This window comes from Perna viridis, chromosome 10, assembly GCF_037379345.1.
Source record: "Perna viridis isolate PV_CMFRI_1.1 ecotype Kerala chromosome 10, ASM3737934v1, whole genome shotgun sequence".
NCBI lineage: Eukaryota > Metazoa > Mollusca > Bivalvia > Mytilida > Mytilidae > Perna > Perna viridis.
This window is the reverse complement of record NC_142454.1, coordinates 105,380-125,908: the sequence shown is the minus strand read 5'-3', so window position 1 is coordinate 125,908 and position 20,529 is coordinate 105,380. Positions and strand designations below refer to the sequence as shown.

General features: G+C 33.9%; 1 protein-coding gene, 1 long non-coding RNA gene and 1 pseudogene across 8 annotated transcripts in view; 2 read left to right on the top strand and 1 right to left on the bottom strand.

Moving 5' to 3' along the window:
• Window positions 1–2,645, bottom strand: part of LOC148604036 (uncharacterized) — a 16,324-nt gene extending 13,679 nt beyond the window's left edge. For both annotated transcript variants that reach the window (XR_015915772.1, XR_015915773.1), the window contains exons 1-2: window positions 2,509–2,645; window positions 951–1,065 (exon numbers count right to left, since the gene is read on the bottom strand). This is a non-coding gene — a long non-coding RNA (uncharacterized LOC148604036). The remainder of the gene's footprint in view (window positions 1–950; window positions 1,066–2,508) is intronic.
• Window positions 1–20,529, top strand: part of LOC148604034 (uncharacterized) — a 128,027-nt gene that overhangs the window by 94,590 nt on the left and 12,908 nt on the right. Inside the window, exons 1-2 of one of the 6 annotated variants that reach the window (XM_088547755.1) lie at window positions 13,071–13,195; window positions 16,342–20,153. The exons of 1 other annotated variant lie outside the window; for it this stretch is intronic. In XM_088547755.1, coding sequence (XP_088403881.1) covers window positions 19,930–20,153 — 224 coding nt within the window. In that variant the 5' untranslated portion in view covers window positions 13,071–13,195; window positions 16,342–19,929. Of the gene's footprint in view, window positions 1–13,065; window positions 13,196–15,986 lie in introns of those variants that run through there. 4 more of the 6 variants (XM_088547754.1, XM_088547757.1, XM_088547753.1 and 1 more) reach the window with 4 other exon arrangements.
• On the top strand, window positions 2,024–16,477 carry LOC148604035 (uncharacterized; annotated as a pseudogene).

The window sequence follows — 20,529 nt, the reverse complement described above, 5'->3', positions numbered from 1 at the left end:
GTTGTAAATGATGGGCATTTCTATACATTTTATGTTGGATAATAAAATTCTATAAAACTTTTAAAGTTTGGACAAACAGAGAAGACAAGCAATAGTTAGAATTGCAAACTAATTCTTGGTCTATTTATTAACAATTGACATTATTTCTATCTTACATCTACTCCACATGATTTTTCATTGATACATGTAGGAATTAATACACATTTGTACATATATGTAAATAAACTAAACTGGTCATTGTGCCCTGTACAAGTAATACAAATGTACACTCTCCCTTGCATAACTACTATTGATCCTGTCACATAATATGTGTCTGAACAAGGTTTAATTTAATATATATACATGTATCTTCATATGTAGACTGCTCTATTTAGGTTACAGACCACCAATTCAACCAATGAGCATTTGGAACGTACGCAAAAATAGTTCTACGCAGAAATTACCCCTGTTCCTCATAGTGCTGTGAAAAAAGTTCTCATCTCCTTTAAAAAATTTAAACAGTTTCTGAAAGGAAAAACATTTCTGTACATTTTATAGGTGCATTTTGCTTCTTGTGATGTGAAGCCTAATCTCCATAATGATTTCTAAATATACCCCTATCTTGTGAAAACACTGGGATTTCCCATGCTATTTATAGACACTTCACTTCCGGTGACCAGTACTGCACTGCAAGTCAGCTAACCCCACATGCCATTCAGAGGATTGTGAGCTGGCATATGTAGAATCATGCTGATATATAGTCCTCTGCAGGTTAAAGTTAAGGTAAAGTCCAGAGAAGCCATTGAATATTGTGAAATTAGCATAGAAGCCTATGGGAAGTGGAATTAGTGGTTTTTAGCCTCTACTGTTATTGGATGAATATATATATAATAAGGTTAAGATTATGTTTTGTAAAAATAAATTCATCTTTTCTGATAGTTTTCAAGCCTTTTCCTATTTTTTTTACTTACATTTATTTCAAACAGTGAATGTGATTTTTAAAAACTTCAGGAAACACATGGATGTATGTACAGGTACGTGTATCTCCGTTGTTCCACTGTTGCTGTTGTCAAGAACCTACCTCGCCTGGGAAAAAAATATAACTCCAAATGTATTATCCACATCAAAGCATAGCTTTTCCATGATAGGAAAGGCAATCATTGTCTTATTTGCAGCTGTCAGCTGTGTCTGAATTTTGTTTATGTTACATGATATGTGTAAAATATTCCCATCATCCATCGAGAACTGCAATAGGATACAAGAGTACAATTATTCGTAATGCATTTTCCATAGGGTACCTATGTACTTTGAAAATTAATTTCAACAAAACCACACAAATTAGCAGAAAATGGGTTTCAGTTCCTAAAACTAGAAAAGCATACTTTTTATTTGCATAAAAAAAAAGTATATGGTCATGCGGCAAAAGTTGATCGAAATTTCAGTTGTTATGGACTCTTGAAAATTCAGCACAAAATACACTGGAAAAAAATGAAGCACCTAGATTTCATTTATGAGAAATCATTTCAACCCTATAACAAATTATTAATTATTACCAAAATAAAATCAATCATAAATGGGTAAGTTTTGAAATGAAAATAAATTTCAAGCCATATCCAACCAATCAGGTACCACCTTGTATTCAGTACTCAGTACCATGTTGGAGTAAAAAAGTTCCCGGTAGAATGTAAACAAATAATTGCGCATTTGTATCCTATCAAAACATGAAGCGGTTAAGAATCAGTACTCAAGTTCGCATTTATAAAGCACATCTTAACACAAGTACAGAAACCAAGTTAGGTGAAAATCTGTTAAAGTTTAGTCGAGATATTCCCTTTTTAGGTTGGAGTGCGAGTTTGCGGCCAGTGCTGAAAAATTTCCACAGAAAGCAAAAATCAAAAATTAAAAATGGAAAATTTCTTGTTAAAATATCTTAGAAATTATTCTCACTTATGTTTTCCAGCACTTTAAGCAATACTCCTTTTATGCATGTACAAGTTGAAATCTAAATTTATTAAGGGTAGAATCTACCCTTTTAATAGTAAAAATACAAAAAAAATGGAAAAAAGGTTCAAAACTTTCTAAATTAAGTGAAATGAAGATCCACTTTCTAACTTTATCATGTAATTTTTAATCGTTGGTGATAAGAGGTACCAGAATGACAGCAACAAATTTTGCTTGTCATCATAATAACTATAGAAGAGCCATGAGATCATCAAATGGCATCTTTGAAGAATTTTATATGTTTGAAGGGGGGGCACCTGTTGTTTATCCTGTAAATAGTGCAAAGACTGAACTTTTCACATCAACCTGTACTGCAAAACAAGTGTATAAAATAAACTTGCATCAGAGCACATCAACACTTATCAATGCTAAATTAACAGAGTCAACATTTCAAATTTATAAAATGTCAGGATTCAAAAAAGGAAATAAATACACATTTAAATCTGGGAATTTACCTCACAAAAAAGCAAGGACTAAACTTTCAACAGTGAAAAGTGACTTAGAAACACCTAAATACATTAGACTTACAAGGAAAACTCATGAACTGGTTGTTAATGATCCATACACTGATCCTGAGGAGAAGGCAGAGCGGTCCAGTTGTGCGGCCAAGTTACTGCGACCAAAATCTAAATCTGTTCCTGTTGCTAGGAAATCTAAGAAAGGAGCTAAAAAAAAAAAGGTAGGACATGTAATAATAAATAATGTAATTAACTTACAATCAAACAGCTTATTAATGTAGATTAAAAAAAAAAAAAATAAACAATATATGCCATATGTGCACAATTTTCAAACTATTTAGTTTTTCCTTAAAACTTGCTAATTTATTTCCAAGAACACAAATTCTTGCACTTTGTATAGTAATTAACCTTTATTTAAGTTATAAAGTAGGAAAAAATCAACTAGATATCAGCCAAATGTACATAAATGCTCCATTAAAAAAAAAATATTAAAATTAAGGGGGAGATAACTGTAAATTGCATTTGAATATAGAAATAACTTTAGTGTTAGTAGGACATAAAATATGGTTTCTTCTCTTATTTTCAGGTTGAATTCTGATTCCCACAGAGTGCTGTGCCTTTACAAGTCAGAAAACATGTGGAATTGCGCATTTAGAGAGCATATGATGAAAAGTCCAGACTGTGATGGTATTTTACTATACGATTTGGACATAGAAGAAAAAAGAGGTTTCTCATCAAGATTTCGACTTATTTGCGCATCGTTTAAATACTTTTCGAAGATGTATACACAGTATGAGGAACTTGAAACCGGCAGACCGGGTAGAAAACCCTCAAAACTAACAACTGGTGTACTAGTTGGCCTGAGTCAGACTCCAATTTGTCCTACAAGCTTGTGCAAAATCTTTCTAAGTGGCAATATCTCAACTCCAGCAGCCTCTAGCCTGCAAAGAAGGACAAATAAAGTATATAAAAACATTGTACAAGTTGTAAAAAAAGACATGAAAAGAAGAAGGGAAGAATTAGTTGAAATAAACCGCCTCCGAGGAAAGAAAAATCCAAGATGTATTAGTGTTCAAATGGATGGCATGTACAGCAACAGACCCAACCCAGGAATTGGACGCACACCGTTCCAACAAGCTAATCAGCTGAAAATGTAACAAAAAAACATAAAATTGTTAATTTGGTTGACAAAAATAAGCTCTGTTCAGAGCATTCTTCTTAGATATTGATTTTTGACTCAGGCCAACTCCAGTCTGAATGTACTGATGAATGCAGTGCTAATATTCCAATGGTGAAGAGCATTGGTGATGAATATGCATGGGCCAGGGAGTGCCTTGAAGACCTTTTAAAAGACAACATAGAAGTAGACTATTTAGTTACTGACCCAGACAGTTCAGCTTACAGAGCTGCAGTTGATTTGTATGAGGAGGGAAAATCAAAAACTGAGCCTCAGCATTTCATTGATACCAGGCATTTGTCGGAAAATATGCGGAAAAGTGTGGAAAAAGACAAAAGTCTCCTAAAAATCATACCAGCACGGACACAAAAGCAATGCCAAAAGCTACTGAATAACTTTGCAACAGACTTAACTGAAAGGTGCAATTCTGAAGTTGCTGTATGTACTAAGCAATTCGGAGGAAATTTTAAAAGAGTTAAATCAAAGATGTCTCATACAGTTGATGCAGTTATACGGTGCTACATGGGAAAACATGACTTATGCAAGAAACATTCTTTTGTATGTGGCAAGAGTGAGTGGCTCAAGAAGAGAAGTCTACTACCAAAGACATTCAAAATCATGCATACCCATGAAAACATGGATTTTATTCGTATCGCAGTAAATAAGTGCCTCGGACCAAAAGCACTTGAGAAGACCAGGCTTAATATGAACACTAACTTTGTCGAGGGTGTGAATCGTAGCATAAGGCGTTCCTTACCTTCAAATGTAATGTACAAAAAGAACTATTCTGGAAGGGCACACTCAGCCATCCATAGTGTAAATCTTGGTCCAGGTGAATCCATCCTTAAGTTGTGTAGTGCCTTACACTGTGACATTCCAGTTGGGAGTACAGCTTACCAGGCTCTAAAAAGTGTGCAGAAATTAGACATTTTACAAAAGCAGCATAAGCAAACAATGGAATACAAGAAATATAGAGGTGAAAAACGTGAAAAACTGTACAAACTCAGGGATGTCATTAGAAGCCAGCAGCCGGCAAAAATCGCCGCCTACTCTTTCAAACGTCGCCGGCTACTTTCGTACCCCACAAAAATAAAATTCATGAAATATTCTTCAAGACCCTCTTTATATAATATACTGACAATATTCATCCACAAATATTAAAGATTGCACTTGAATGACGCATCAGTGTGACTTTAATGTATTGTTCGGTTGCTAAAATAAATAGTCCGCGTTTTTTCCCTGTTTCTAAATATAGACTTTCTTATTTTTACTGAACTAAAAATACTTCGTTTCCGGTCAGCAAAAAGCAACATGTCGGGCCGTAAAAGGTCAAAGCCTGTGACACAGGGACAATCATCTATCTGTAGTTTTTTGTCACCAGGGCCAGCTAAGGCCAAAAAGACAGACAGTGACAATGGTAGATATAAATTAACAATCATATTATTGATGATATTTAATATCTTATTTTAATTCGATAAAATACTAGCAAGGTCATTGGGTATGACAAGTGCCATTTTTGTCAAAACAAAATTTTCAACAAGATTGGATCGATTGATGGTTCAAGCCTGTAATGAGAGAAAAGATTGATATGGGAGTGGTTAATTATGCTAGTTAGCAAAACAATTTAGAAAAAAAAAATAATTAAAAGCTCAAATTATTTATAATTACTTTGTTGTCACTTGTCTTAAGTGGAAAAAAGAAGGGTCTATGCAATGGGGAACTTTTCAATAATAAACAATTTGTTCAAAATTTTTAAAAAATATCACATTTTTTAGGCTTAACAAACAGAAACTTGTATAAAAATTGTAATCTTATTGTCCTGTACAATGGCCCAGGAGAGCCCTAGAATGCAGGATATTGCACCATTTACCCCAGAGCTTACGGGGGCCGCGAGCGGCCCCCGGACCCTCTGCCATAATGGGCGGGTTCGCCACCTACTTTATCTAATTAGCCAGCTACTTAAAAACTTAGTGACATCACTGAAACTGTATGAAAAATTAAGTGAAATTATTGCGTATGAGAAAAACTCGCTACTGAAAAGTGAAAAAGAACAGAAACCTTCTTCTCGAAACAAACACACAGACCATTCCTACAGTGTAAAAAAAAGAAAAGGAGAATTTCTGTTAGAAAATAGTTTTTATATTAATAAAATGAAATATTAAACAATATGGTTTCTGTGATTTTGAGCAGAGGCCTTGACTTTTGCAGTGAATTCTCTCCTGGTTAAACTCATGTTGTTATATGGCTATGTGGTCTGGCTTGACACACAGTTTCTCATGGCAGATATGGCTGCACTCTTTGTCATTAAAAGATTTTTGAAAATCATCCCTTGTGATCCTATGCCTTATCATGTAGGAAAGCCTGTGTGCAGTCTCCCTTTTGCCCTCTCGATCAGGCCATTTCACTACTAGGACCCCATAACCTGACTTGGACTTCCGTGCCCCTATCCATTCAATGCATCCCTTCTCATTGCCCATTAAAATAGCCTTTTTGAAAAACTTTTTCTCAATATCAGCCCAAAAAGCATCAATTTTGAAAAAAAAAGAATGATCAAAGTCACCACAGAGTTTGCAGGAAAGCTAAGCACCAAAAAACAGTGATGAAGAAAAAAAGTGAATGTGATAGTACACATTCTCTATAGGATACAAGAGCGCAATTATTAGTAATGCATTTTCCATAGGGTACCTATGTAGTTTGAAAATTAATTTCATGTAGTGTATGAACCACAACATATCAATGCAAGTATGATGGCATTCGATTGTTTTCTTGTAAAAAAAATGCCATCCCTTTAATACTGTCCTGTCATTCTGACATCTGGAAAATCAATGAAGCGTTCTTCTCCTTAGCAAAAAATCCCTATCACTATCAGTATCTTAACACCCTTGCGTTTTAACATTGCCTAGAGAAAAAGAGGCAATGGAAATTAAGATAACCATAATCCATATTGGAGGGCTTGGCCTCAGGTCACCAAGAGGCTTATCTCTAAATCAATCCTTTAGCTAATATGGTCCACATACAAAATTAGTCCATATTTCCTCTGACCCTGCAACTCTCCTCTTTTTCATTTGGATATTGATATGTAGGGTTGGGTCAGAACGATGTGTTATACAAAAAATTGGAGATTCAGCGGTACCACAGAGTACAGCCCTTCAACCGCTTGCAATGACTTTCAAGTTGAAATTGTGCATGTCACACCTACCTAGTTCGTGGATCGTTATGGTGTATCCATCTGCACCATGAAAACTGATTTATTCAACGGGTCATAGTTTTCCTTTCCTCTTTTGTCTACCCAGACTTGACTTTTTATGAGCAACTCCGCAGGTGTTTCTAGAAAAGCAGAGGACGCTTACCCTACCGGTGCACCTGGTCCATGCTCCCAATTTTTAGTGGAGTCCGAGTTTTTCACTTGCTTTTGTTACTTAGTATGTATGATTTTAGTTACTCTACAGTGTGAGAAACCATTTTTCCCCAACTTGCCATTCTGGCTAGTGGAATATTGATCTTGCTAGTCAAATATAAATTCAACTACCCACATTTTCTTTTTTTTTTCTGTACTATCATCTTTTTTCTCTTGGATTTGACTATCTCCTGTCTTTCTGCAACTATCTTTTCATTTGTTTTTAAATTTATCAAAAACTTTTCCATTTTCGAATATACCCTCCCATTTAAGTTTTTCAAGTACTTTACAGTAACAAAATAAGTACTCCATTTCTTGTTCATTTTTATTTTAGCAATAAACAACTAATTTGCAAGGTAACAAATCTTAAATTACCAAGATAATTTCGTTTAAATACTAATACGAGATCAGGACCGTCGCCTAGGTTTTGGCGCATCCCATTTACCAGAAATTAAAATGGCAGATCGTAAACAATGCTTTACAAGTCAATAAAATTGTGCATATCATGCCAAAATTCACTTGAAATATTCAAGCTAAACTTCTTAAAATGAAGGGAACATATTTATAATGTATGATGTTAAGGGATGTTTTACTAAGTAACCTGTTGGCTGGTTAACTTTCCTTGGACCTTGCCAATCAATTGATGGTCGCCAAATTGACGAGTGTAAGCAAATGAGAACTCGCCAAAATACACATCTACTCGTATTTGGCGAGCGGTTGTTTTCCACACTGCTCTATGTTCTTTGTTGTGAATGTCTGTTTTCCATATCTAGTCTTTGTCCCTAGATTACATTCTTTTTATTACCAATATAACCTTGGTTCCCTTGATTACTCTTTGATTCTGGAATCATTTTCCTGTATGCTAATACCAAATTAACTACAAGAATTACATTATGGAAGGAACAGAGCAGAAACGATTTTTAAGACTGGAATCTAACAGAATATTTCAAAATTCCACAGAAAACTCACGTGTGTACTACCCTTCCGTTCCAAAAGTAACATGCTCTCTTTTACGGTTCAAAAATTTTAAAACATTTTAAATGTCAACAAAACAGGGTCTCAAATGGAAAATGATCAAAACTTCAAAAAAAAAGGTAATTTTTGTAGCAAATTTGGTATCAGCATACAGGAAAATGATCCTGGAATCAAACTAGGTAGATATGACATGCACAATTTCAACTTGATTCTTGAAAGTTGTTACAAATACAAGCAGTTGAAGGGCGGTACTTTTTGTATGGCACATCATTCTGACCCCAACCCGGCATATCAATATCCAAATAAAAAGAAGAGGGTTGCAGTGTCAGAGGAAATTTGGACCAATACAAAATGACCTGAAATGTTTTTAAAATGGACGTCCTTGTTTTGAATGTAGGTTAGTGAGGTCTTACCGCTGATGAATCTGCGAGAGCAGTGTACATTTTGTAAGTCAGCAAAAATTACACTATGACGATTTCAAAAGTTGTACAGAGCTTATATTTCCTGTTTGATTTATCGACTTTAAATAAGGTTTACTTGACTTGATTACCTGCCTGTACTGCCATTACACATTCAAATCGTCTCGGGTCTTGGTCTCAGTATCGTATTAATTTTCCCATAGACTTCTATAGTGAAGTGCATATTTTTAGGATTTTTTAAAAAATATGTAAATTGATTCAATAAAACTTTCACTTATGTAGCATTTCTAAGGACATGTGAAAAAATAATTTCCCGCAAAGAAAATAGGGTGAGTCCACGAAGATTGGACAGAAAAGTAGTCTTGAACTATAAATAGCCATTTTCCCTACTTTCACTTTCGTTTTGCACTCACCAAACCAACCTTTTCAGTGGAACATTTTTATGATATTATGTTAGATTTTCTTTTAAAAAAGTTCTTCATCTTACAGTGTGATGTTTGCTCTATTTTTTAAGTCATTGTTCATGTCTTTTGACAAAACATTAGTTTGTAGAGAGGCAAAAAGAAAATGCACTATATTTTTATGGCATCCATGTTTTGACGTACACCCGCTCAGGGATATGCAATACGATACTGGTACCTCTTAATTATCCTTAATTATGAAAAGGTCCGATAAATTCCTTATAGCAAAAGGATGGTTACCTGTTTGGAATGACTTATGTTCGGATAACAGTCAGAAAAAAAAAAAAAAAAAACGCATATGGGTGTGGCTATCGTTCGAGGTTCTGTTGTGGAACATTCAAGTCCCAAATAATCGTAGAATTTTTCATGAGAAAATTTTGCTCTTCAATCCTTTGAATAAGTGTCTTTCTTTATTGAAATGGTGGTAAAATCTCAACGAAAATGCTGCTGTTGATAATGTATTACACTTACCCTAAAAATGAACCTCTTTTCCTGGTTCCCCCAACATATCCATGTTTCAAAACAACTTTTTTCACTTGAGTATTATATAATAAGGGCGAAATTTGATGGGGAGAATTTTTTTTTCATCAAATTAAACTTAAAATACAACTGACCAATCGATTGACCAGCAAAAAATTACACTATATAACCTCCGATATTAAAAAAATGCCTCATAACTTAATCAATATTTTCGACCAAACAAATTCTACTAACGTCGGAAAATATCGTATTCGCCCAAAACGGCCAGGGCGCATATATATATATATATATATATATATATATATATATATATATATATAGTATAAGTAAAAAATAAACTTAAAATAAATACATATGTACAAACATCAATAAAGACAGAAAAATACCTACCGAATGGCAAACAGCACAAAACCAAACGAAAAGGGCCCCGGAAGCAGTCTACATTTACTATGACAAAAAAGTACGTACAGAAAGGTAACAGGTAAACCTTGACAGGGACAATGTAATGATATTGACATTACAATTAATTGCAAGAGACCGCCTTTATACCTGCATCTGTTAATCCCCTTATTAACACGTTTATTCTAAAGTATTTTGAAGATACATGGACAATTTGCAGTATATATATACATGTAAATAAGTAACCAGATATCAACCACACTGGTAAACCTGGTAAACATTCATTTCATTGCATACATACTTATTCATCCTTAGCAATAATTTTGCATGAGTGCATTTACGATCACATATGTTTAGTATTTATTTTTTTCTCTCTCTCGTAAAAAAGATATCAATCTGAATTTATTATTTGAAAGTTTCAAATAACAAGAGCATGATGACGTGAATTCAAGAGAAGCATCGTCTGATGAAAGCCACATTTAAGGTGAGACAAAAGCGAATTCGCTCATCGTGGCATTTTTATAATAAAGATGTAACATTTGTTCTATTTTGAATTCTTGCTAAAAATAGTCCAAATAAAACTTAAACATATAGAATGAATCAGTGCTTCATTTTTCAAGGTGATATACATGTATTGATATTATTAATATTTCTTATATAATGGTCTGCTAGAAGAGTTGTTCTAATTCGACAAAACTTCTTCGACTAGAAACTCCAGCAACCCTTACAATTTCAGACTCAGAATACAACCTGAAGAACCAATATAGCCTTTTTAACAGATTTTAGTATTTTTTTCGATGTATGAATTTGTATATATAGATTCAAACAAGGAAAACGAATCCCCTAAAGAATTGAATATTTTCATTTCAATTTTGGATTAATGTTTGGTAATTTTGTTGTTACCCTTATTTGAATAAAAGCAATTTTCCGAATTTCGGTATGCTATGAACATGCTTCGAGTTGTTACTTTTCATTTGCAGATATTTAAGAATTGCAAGATTCTTATAAACATTTTTTACAAGAAGTTTTTAAATTTATCAAAATTGGTTACTTGATTACTCATTCAAAATGCTGTAATATTTGATCGACGACAAATTTGTCCAGTGTGGAGTACGCATTTTTCAATAAACGATCGGCATTCATTCTTATGACGCCGACTTTATAGCCGATCTGCCACCCCCCCAAATAAAAAAAAATCATTAATTAGCTAGATCTCTTAATCTCAGTTTCCGCTATATAGATAACGTATTATCGTTAAAAGATTATAGAGTAATCAAGGAAACCAAGGTTATAGCGGTAACCAAAAGAATGTATTCCAGGGACAAAGACCACACATGGAAAACAGACATACACAACAAAGAACATAAAGTAACTAAAATCATACATACAAAGTAACAAAAGTAAATGAGCAACTCGGACTCCACTAAAAACTAGGAGCATAGATCAGGTGCATCGGTAGGGTAAGCGTCCTCTGCTTTTCTAGAAACACCCGCCGAGTTTTTCATAAAAAGTCAAGCGCCCGGGGTAGACGAAAAAGGAAAGGAATACTATGACACATTAAACAAATCAGTTTTCATGGCGCAGATTGGTACACCATAACGATCCACGAGTTCATGATGACGACCATAAAACGTTTGTAGTGATGACTTCAATTTTGTGGCAACATAACCCTGTTCCAAACACCTATTTGTCAGAAGTCTAGCGCGATACAAAAAGTCGTAGTTTCGGCAAGCTAAGGCATAACGTATGAGTTGTGAGATAAACACTGTATACACAAATAGTGAAACTAGAATAAACAGTTAATCAGAAAACTTAAAAAACCGCACAAACACTCTAATATACTGAATATCTTATAGAGACTATTCTAACATACATTCATTCATGGATGAAGAATGATATATTGGAGTGTAGGAAATGATCAGCAAGGAGAGGAGTACAATGTGCCATATGATAATTTCGAAAAGTTTTGTGAGTGACCTATATTATCTGAATTTGGTTAACTTTCAGTTTTATTTGGTACATGGTTGGTAGAAAGGACCACGGGAATTCGAAAGTAATAAAGCTAAAATTGTTTACAAACAAAGCTTCACTTTATGCAAAAATTCAAAATATTGTATTGAGTAGAAGCAATAATAGAATAGATTTGGAAAAATGTATAAACTTTTCCTCTACCATGGACGACTTTTTATGAGCAACTCGGCGGGTGTTTCTAGAAAAGCAGAGGACTCTTCCCTTACTGGTGCCGCTGTCCATGTTCCCAGTTTTCTTTTTAGTGGAGTCAAGTGTGTTACTTTGTATGTATTATTTAGGTTACTTTATGTTCTTTGTTGTTTTTTTTCTGTTTTCCATGTCTGATCTTTGTCCCTGGAAAACATTCTTTTGATTTCCGCTAGAATCATGGTTCCCCAAATTACTCTTATACTATATAATAAAGAATTGTTAATATCTATTTTTAAACAATACTTAATTATATGACCATCATTTTTGCAGTTGTTCCAAAGAGCTTAGGTTAAACGATTTTGTCATGACCTTTTCCTCCAAAGTCCAAACTAAATAACATTACAAATGAAACGGCAAATTTTAAATTTAGATAAGGTCACATATACTTATTCACGATAAGAATTTCGATAAAAATGGCAAATATAAAACTCTAAGTCAAGAGACTAGGTTTTCTTGTTTAATTCGAATAAAACGTTGAAATAAAACAAATTATAAAAAAAAAAAAAAACAAAAACAACAACCAAACATATATTTATACTGCAAAAAGAAAACAAATATTGCACAGACATTGCAGACAACATTTATCACTTAAGGTTTTTGTAAGTAATTGTATATGAACTTAGAATGATCAAATTGATAAATAAATAAATAAATATGTTCATTTCTACAAAATTATGTGAAATAAGAAAGGTAACATTTAAAATTGAGTAAACATATTAAATCAGTATGTTTTGTTTGTGTTTTTTATTCGTAATTCGCATTTGGTTCAGAAAACAAAAATATATAACCCACTGAAATCGAAGAAGTGTTGATCGTAAAATAAGATATAAAATATGGAATCCAAACCCACCAAAAAAATGGAAAAAAAAGAAAGCAAAATGTAGAATTAAACAACTTATCAATATAATAGTTACAAACAAGGACAAAGTAAAAAAATATAATATAATAACCAAACATATCTCTTTCTATACTTGCATCTGTTATCTCCTTGTTTTAATGTAATTTGAATATCCATGAACAATTTGCAGTTTATAACTTATTAAACACACTACTATAATCGTAAATCGTAAACATTCATTTCGTTATACTTATTGAACTTTTGCAATATTTTTGGCATGAGTGCGTTTATGAGCTTATATTTTAAGATTTTTCTCAGTAAAATAAATAACCCAATTTGAGAATTTTTTTAAAGAAGAAATAGAGACTGGTGAAAGTACTATTTAATGCAAGTAAGACAAACTAATACCGTGTACCAAATCCTTTTCAAAACATTTGACTCATGATCATAGTAAAGACGTAACATTTGTTTGGTTTTGATCTGTTTCTACAAAAAAAAAATAAATAAAAACTTAAACATGAGTAGTGAAGAAATATCACCCTGGTATCTTGATAAAAGTGCAAGTTTTACCAAGATTTCATTCTTACAAATATTTATGGATAAGTTCTAGTACATTTTCTCCAAAAAGTAATCAAGGAAACCAAAAGTCTAGTGGAAATCAAACTATAAACGATTAAAAAAAAATTATAATACGATTGATGAACACTTAACATAGCTATAAAGTATATACACAATTATTATTGTATTGTACAATTTGTAAAAGCAAGTAATTTAAAACTTATGAAAAACAATGATGTTCGATGGATGGATTAGGTATGATCAGTTTATCATCAGAGACGTAAAATAACGTTATAACCTAGCTGAGGTTAATGTCTTATTTACTCATTTACAATGGGCATGAAAATATTTTTTGACATCAGACACAATTTTATAACGTACTTGTTGCCTTAAAATACCAATATTTACTTAAATAAAAATGTTAACACAATTAGTAATTAAAATCGTTGAGATAAAAGTTACTTAAACATCCAAGCTCATTTTCACTTTGCTGTGAAAAAAGAACAAAAAATATAATACACAACATTTATGTCTTATACCTCTTGAAACTTGTAATATTCCCATTTAACCGTGTTTCATGTCCGTGTATCGTGTGTTTCGTTGGATTGTGTAACGTGCAGTGTGGGATTCATTTGCGCGTGCCTATCGTGTGCGTGCTTCGTGCTTCATTCTTAATAGATTTCCTTTCCTCTTTCGAATACCCCGGACTTGACTTTTGATCAGCAACTCGGCGGATGTTCCTGGAAAAGCAGAGGATGCTTACCCTACCGGTGCACCTGGTCAATGCTTCCAGCTTTTCAGTGGATTCCGAGTTGCTCGTTTGCTTTTGTTACTTTGTATATATGATTTTAGCTACGTCATGTTCTTTGTCATGTATATCTGTCTTCCATGTCTGGTCCTTAGATTACATTCTTTTGATTACCGCTATAACCTTAGTTACCTTGATTACTCTTTTATGTCTGGTCTTTGTCCCTGGATTACATTCTTTTGACTACCGCTATAACCTTGGTTCCCTTGATTACTCTTTTGGTTTATCAAGCAGCGTTCTTCTTTGTTTCCAATGCAAAAATTAGTGTTCCTTTAACATTGGAATTTGGAATGAAAACATGTCATTAAGAATTACTACATATAGAAATTAATTGGTTTCAGACAATGGTAAATTTTAAATGTAATAGAATGCTGCAGAATTTTATTTTGGCCCTGCGAAATTACAGGGCATTCATATTTGTTCGAGGTTTTTTGTCAGATTAAATTCAATATTTCAAAACTGATAAAACAGAATCAAACATGTAATAGTCAGTTCAAAACGTTTTTGTTAACTTTCTTAAACGTCAAGTTTACTTATTAATTGAAATGGAAATGTGCCATGTATAATTAAAACGTATACTTTCCATATAAACAATTCAATATTTTTGGCATACAAAAAGGTTAAAATTAAGAATATTTTACCCAAACTTTATTCAAGTTTAATATTTTTATACTCAATGAAATCGTTTTTGCATACCATGTATAATGAATATGGACACTTTTCATAACAGTGAATATTTTTGTTTTAAACAAATAAGATGTTATCATATTATTTTTATTATTATTTACAATATTTGTAAAGCGCCAATCTAAACTACATTTACTCTAAGCGCTTTACAGCATATAAATGATATACAATACAAAGTAATCAACACCTAAAATTATACAAGAGAATGAAAATAAAAATATTATTCAGAACCATAGTTATGTATATTAGATATCAAATAAAGAAAAGACGAACACAAAAAAATTACGAACTATGTGATTAAAGTATAATTAAGTATTAAAACTTTATTTAAATAGTATAAAAATATAATACAATTACTGAATCGAAAATGAATTTAAAAAAATGGCAAAAGTCAAAATATCTAGGATATAGATTATATATTAATATTTAATCATTTAATTGAAAGAGTAATCAAGGGAACCAAGGTTATAGCGGTAATCAAAAGAATTTAATTCAGGACAAAGACCACATATGGAAAACAGACATACACAACAAAGAACATAAAGTAACTAAAATAATACAAACAAAGTAACAAAAGTAAATGAGCAACTCGGACTCCACTAAAAACTGGGAGCATGGACCAGGTGCACTGGTAGGGTAAGCGTCCTCTGCTTTTCTTGAAACACCCGCCATGTTGCTCATAAAAAGTCAAGTCCTGGGTAGACAAACGAGGAAAGAAAACTATGACCCGTTGAATAAATCAGTTTCATGGTGCTGATGGATACACCATAACGATCCACTAGTTCATGATGACGACCATAAAACTTCTGTAGTGATGACTTCAATCTTGAAGCAACATAACCCTGTTCCAGAAGCCTATTTGTAAGAGTTCTAGCGCGATACAAAAAGTCTGTGTAATTTCGGCAAGCTCTGGCATAGCGTACGAGTTGTGATATGAACACTCCATACGCAGGAGCCGAAGGGATGTTGCCACAGATGAAAGGAAAGTTGACAATTCGGAATGAAAAGTCATAACGTTTGTCGTTAAGTTTGGTCAATAGTTTTCCATTACCATCGATTTGTTAGTGTAGGTCAAGATATAAGGCTGACTTTACAGTGTCTGTAGTATCCTTTATTTCAAGTTCTTTTGGGTAGATGCGATGTATCAAATCCCCGAAATTAGGATTGTTTAAACCTAATAAGTTTTGAAATACGTCTTGAAATAAGAATTAAAAACAATAAAAAATGTAACCATTTAATAAGTAAAAATCCAAAACATAACATTACTGTGTTAAAAATACCATTGATAAAATAGAACATCAATAAAACATTATAACGTCAAAATTTATAAAGATCATCATAAGCTGTCCTAAAAAGACGAGTTTTCAGTCTGGATTTAAAAATGTTAATATTGTCTAAAACTCGTAGTTCACCGGAACTTTTTGTTCCATAAAGTGGAAGCTGCCTTGTTGAACCTACGATCACCGTACGATTTCGTTTTCCAGTGTCACTGAGTTCTGGGAGCCTAGTGATCTTGATGGGCGGTATAGAGTCAGAAGCTCTTGGAGATATGCTGGAGCTATACCATGCAGTGCTTTAAAAACGCATGAGTTTGTATTGACACCGGAATTGAACAGGTAACCAGTGTAGGTCAATTAACACAGATGTTATGTGGTCATATTTCCTGTGTCGTGATATCAATCTGGCAGCAGCATTCTGAACTCTTTGAAGTTTGTTCTAGGCACTATATTTCACAGCAAATAAAATTGAATTGTCTTAATCCAATCTCGATGTTATGAGGAAACACGCTAATGTTTTGCAAGCACTGTCCTAATGTACCAACGAATTCGGTCAATCTTTCTGATTTGAAGTAAACATGACTTGGATACAGCGGAAATGTATTGTTCCATGCTTAATGACTTGTCTAAGTGTACACCAAGGTTCTTTACACAAGTTGCATCTGACACTATCGTACCATCAAGAGCTAGTTGACACTTCTTAAATTCCTTGAGCCGATGTTTCGGAGCGAAAATTAATTCAGTCTTATCTTGTGAGAGCTTTAATAGATTGCTCTTCATCCATGAGTTGTTCTCGCCAGCGCAAGCTTCAAGTCGTGTGAATATTTCGGACCAGTTGTCAATTGGTTCAATTACTAAATATATCTGCGAATCATCAGCGTAACAATGATAAAGCATTTCATGTCGTCTGCAAATTTCTCCGATAAGCTTAGAAAACATACAATAAAGTCTTGGACCCAAAACAGATCCCTGCGGATCAATTAGTTCAATTAGTTTCAACGTCTGCACTGTCACTCCCCATCTGTGTCATACTGAGACCATAGCGGATCGTTTCAATCTTGTTAATGAAGAATGTGTTAAACTTGTTTTCTTAATCGTAACGACACTCATGTTTAGGTAGAACAACTTCGTTGGAATTGCCAATTAAATTGTTTGTAAGTTAACCAGTTGTTTTTGATCATTTCCACATTAAGAGATTTTGCCTTAGAAATAGTCTTTTTAAGTTTCGAAAAGCTGAACAGTTAACGTTCAACCTTTAACTTTGTAAATCAATTTATATCAATTTGTAAATCGATTGTCAAGCCTGTTTTTCTCATTTGACGTTCCGCCTTCCGACACTCACGTTTTGAATCACGAAGGTCTGGCGTGTACCATTCACTATTATTTCTAACCGTGATAATTTTCGAAGCAGATATCTAAAATCGTTTTTAACTTGGAATTGTAAATGTTTACTACCTGCTCCACTGATCCTGAAGACGTGTTGAAAGCAGAACGTTGAATGTCAGATTTAAATTGCGGCTATAACCATATCTTTATACATCCGACACGAAATAGTCTCTCGCTTTTTTGGTGGTTTTGAGATTTTGAGACGTGCAGATACTGCATAGTGATCACAAGTAGGCGTACCTTTATTATCGCAGATACCCGGATCCCGAATCGACGGTAGCTTTAGCATCCTAGGGCAATGCTCCCTTATTATTAGCACATCTAAGGTGTGTCCATGCATGTGGGTAGCACCGTCGACATGTTGTGAGAGTCCACGATCCGATAGTATTTGTAAGAAAAATTCTGCGCATCGCCGTCATGTGAATCATTGACGTGATAATTTAGGTCGCCCGCAATGATTAATTCTTCTGGTTTGACGACAAGTTGGTCCAGAAAGTCTGACCGCTGTTAGAAAAAGGTTGAAAGTTTTAGTTTGTTAAATTTTGATGTAGGTGGGCGGTAAATAACACAGTCAACAACGGATGTCTTTAGAGCTAAGGATGCATTCTAGAAGCTCAAAGTGTGTAAACGTACCTGATGGTTTAACAATGTCTAGGTTGATATTGCTATTATAAACAACGCGACTCCACCTTTCCGCTGTTTTTGTCGAGGAACACTATGAATTTTATGAGTATTTAGGAGGAGTTAAGAAAGTACAGTCTTGCCAATATTTGTCCCGTGCCATGTTTCAGTTAGTGCCAAAATATCTATGTTGTTATCAAAAATAAAATCACTTATTGACAGAGTTTTGATTTTCACTGATCTTACATTAAGATAATGTTCACTTATTTTCTGTGGAGCAGTTCTAGGAATCTTGATTAAATTGTTCAAATTTAATGCTGAAACAGGACATTTATTATCTGTTTCCCTATACGTGACTCATGTTTCATTGGAAGCTTTTAAATTGCTATATTCTTATTGGTCATTGGTCTTTAGTTCTATTAAATTGCTATAACATACACCGGGGCCATGGTATTTGAATTTGGTTCATTTGTTGGTGTTTAACGCCCGAGCAGCAATATTTCAGCTATATTCAGGCGATGAACATGAAGTTGATGTTAAAATGAACATGAAATGATGATAGAATGAAAAATGGGATGGGACACAAGGATAATGGGGTCGACAAATTTTGATTACCACTGGAAATAGGGAGAGGTGGATAGGGTCGGGCAATTTAGGCTCCTGTGGCGGAGCCCTGCGGTTTCTACTCCGGGAGAATACCACAGTAGGGTTTTTTGACGTGACATCTTTCTCAACACGATGCACTACTATGGTTTGCAGTCAGGTTTTTCGTATTATAGTCTGACATCCCCAGGATGTAGCACACCAGGAGTACCCCTTTCACCATCTAGAACACACAACCCAGTTGATCTGTGGACAGAGTGCCCAAGCCTCCGGCTAGGTTCTGTGCACTATTTAGTCGCCTTTTACGACAAGCTTAGCGCTGCTGCAGACCTATTCTTCTGACACCCGGACCTGCACGGGTCATTTGAATTTGGAATCCTATGAATCTATTACAGTTCGTATTTGACGTTGAACGTTTCTGCCTCCTTTCTTTCCTCGCCTTGTGCGATTGAAGGGTTTCACGAGTGCTGGACTGTATTGGCAATTACGAGTTGTGCATGGACGGTGCACAGTTGATTTTGTGTAGTTTATAAATAGTCTAAACACACTCGATGAATTCATGGCTGATTGATTACTATATGTTGTTTACTAATGGAAATAATACATTTCACTCTAAATTGTCAATTGATGCCATCAGATTTGGAATATTAGTTAAAATACCTGAATTATTAATTCCTTTTTCATATTCAGAGGAAATAGATGGTGTCGCATCGGTCAAAATACTTTATTACCTAAACATTATGTATATATTACCCCAACTTTATAAAATTTCGATATTTTTTTCTCTCCAAATTTTGACTCACATACTCTTTACACTACGTTGTCACATGATAAATTGAAATTTCGTTTGAAAGGATTAATTCGTAAATCCTTTGCTGATTTGAAAAGATATGTTGTTCTTGATACAAATCCATATATTGTTTTCTAAATCATCACAGAAGGGAAAAGTATGCTATACAAAAAATAAGTTTTGCGATATGCTTGATTTCCTCATTGATAACATATTTGTCACATTTGGAGGAGCTATTTTTCAACAACATGTTGGTATTCCATTGCGCACTAACGTGTTCCTCTCCTAGCCGATTTGTTTTTTATATTCGTACGAGACTAAATTTCTTCAAAATCTCGTAAAGAATAAAAATAGAAAAGATACTAAATCCTTTAAGTTTACATACAGATAAATAGATGATGCATTGTCTTTCAACAACCCTCTTTTGGTTACCGTTAATATATCTACCAGAGCTCGAGATAAAGGAGATTACAGAAACAGGCTGTTCTGCATCTTTTTTGGACCTACATCTCGATATGGTGTTTATAATTCACAATTGGTTCGCTACGCTGGTGATACTAACTACTCTGATACTTCATGAACGCCACGAATACCTGTGTTACAGACTCCTGAATCAGGGGTATGAAGAAATGTGTCTCAAAAGGTCTCTCACCAAATTATTTTATAGATATTAGTGCTTCGTTGAAAAATTCTAAGTTTCTTCTAAAATAATAACAAATGATTGTTTTTTTGTATATTGTTCTTTGTGCTGATGTGGCTTCAGATTTACCAATTTGTACAATAGCATGCAAATGCTATTTAATCAGCAATGGTATATTCACGCCGTAATGGAAGAGTGAGGTTTAGCGCCGTAAAACAAGATTTAACCCATCATTTCGGTTGAAATACCTGTACCAAGTCAGGACCATTGCAACAACATCTGCTCCGTTGGTGTAACATCTATTTTGCCAGATTGATTTTTGACTTGACTTGATTATGGATCGGATTATTGTTCG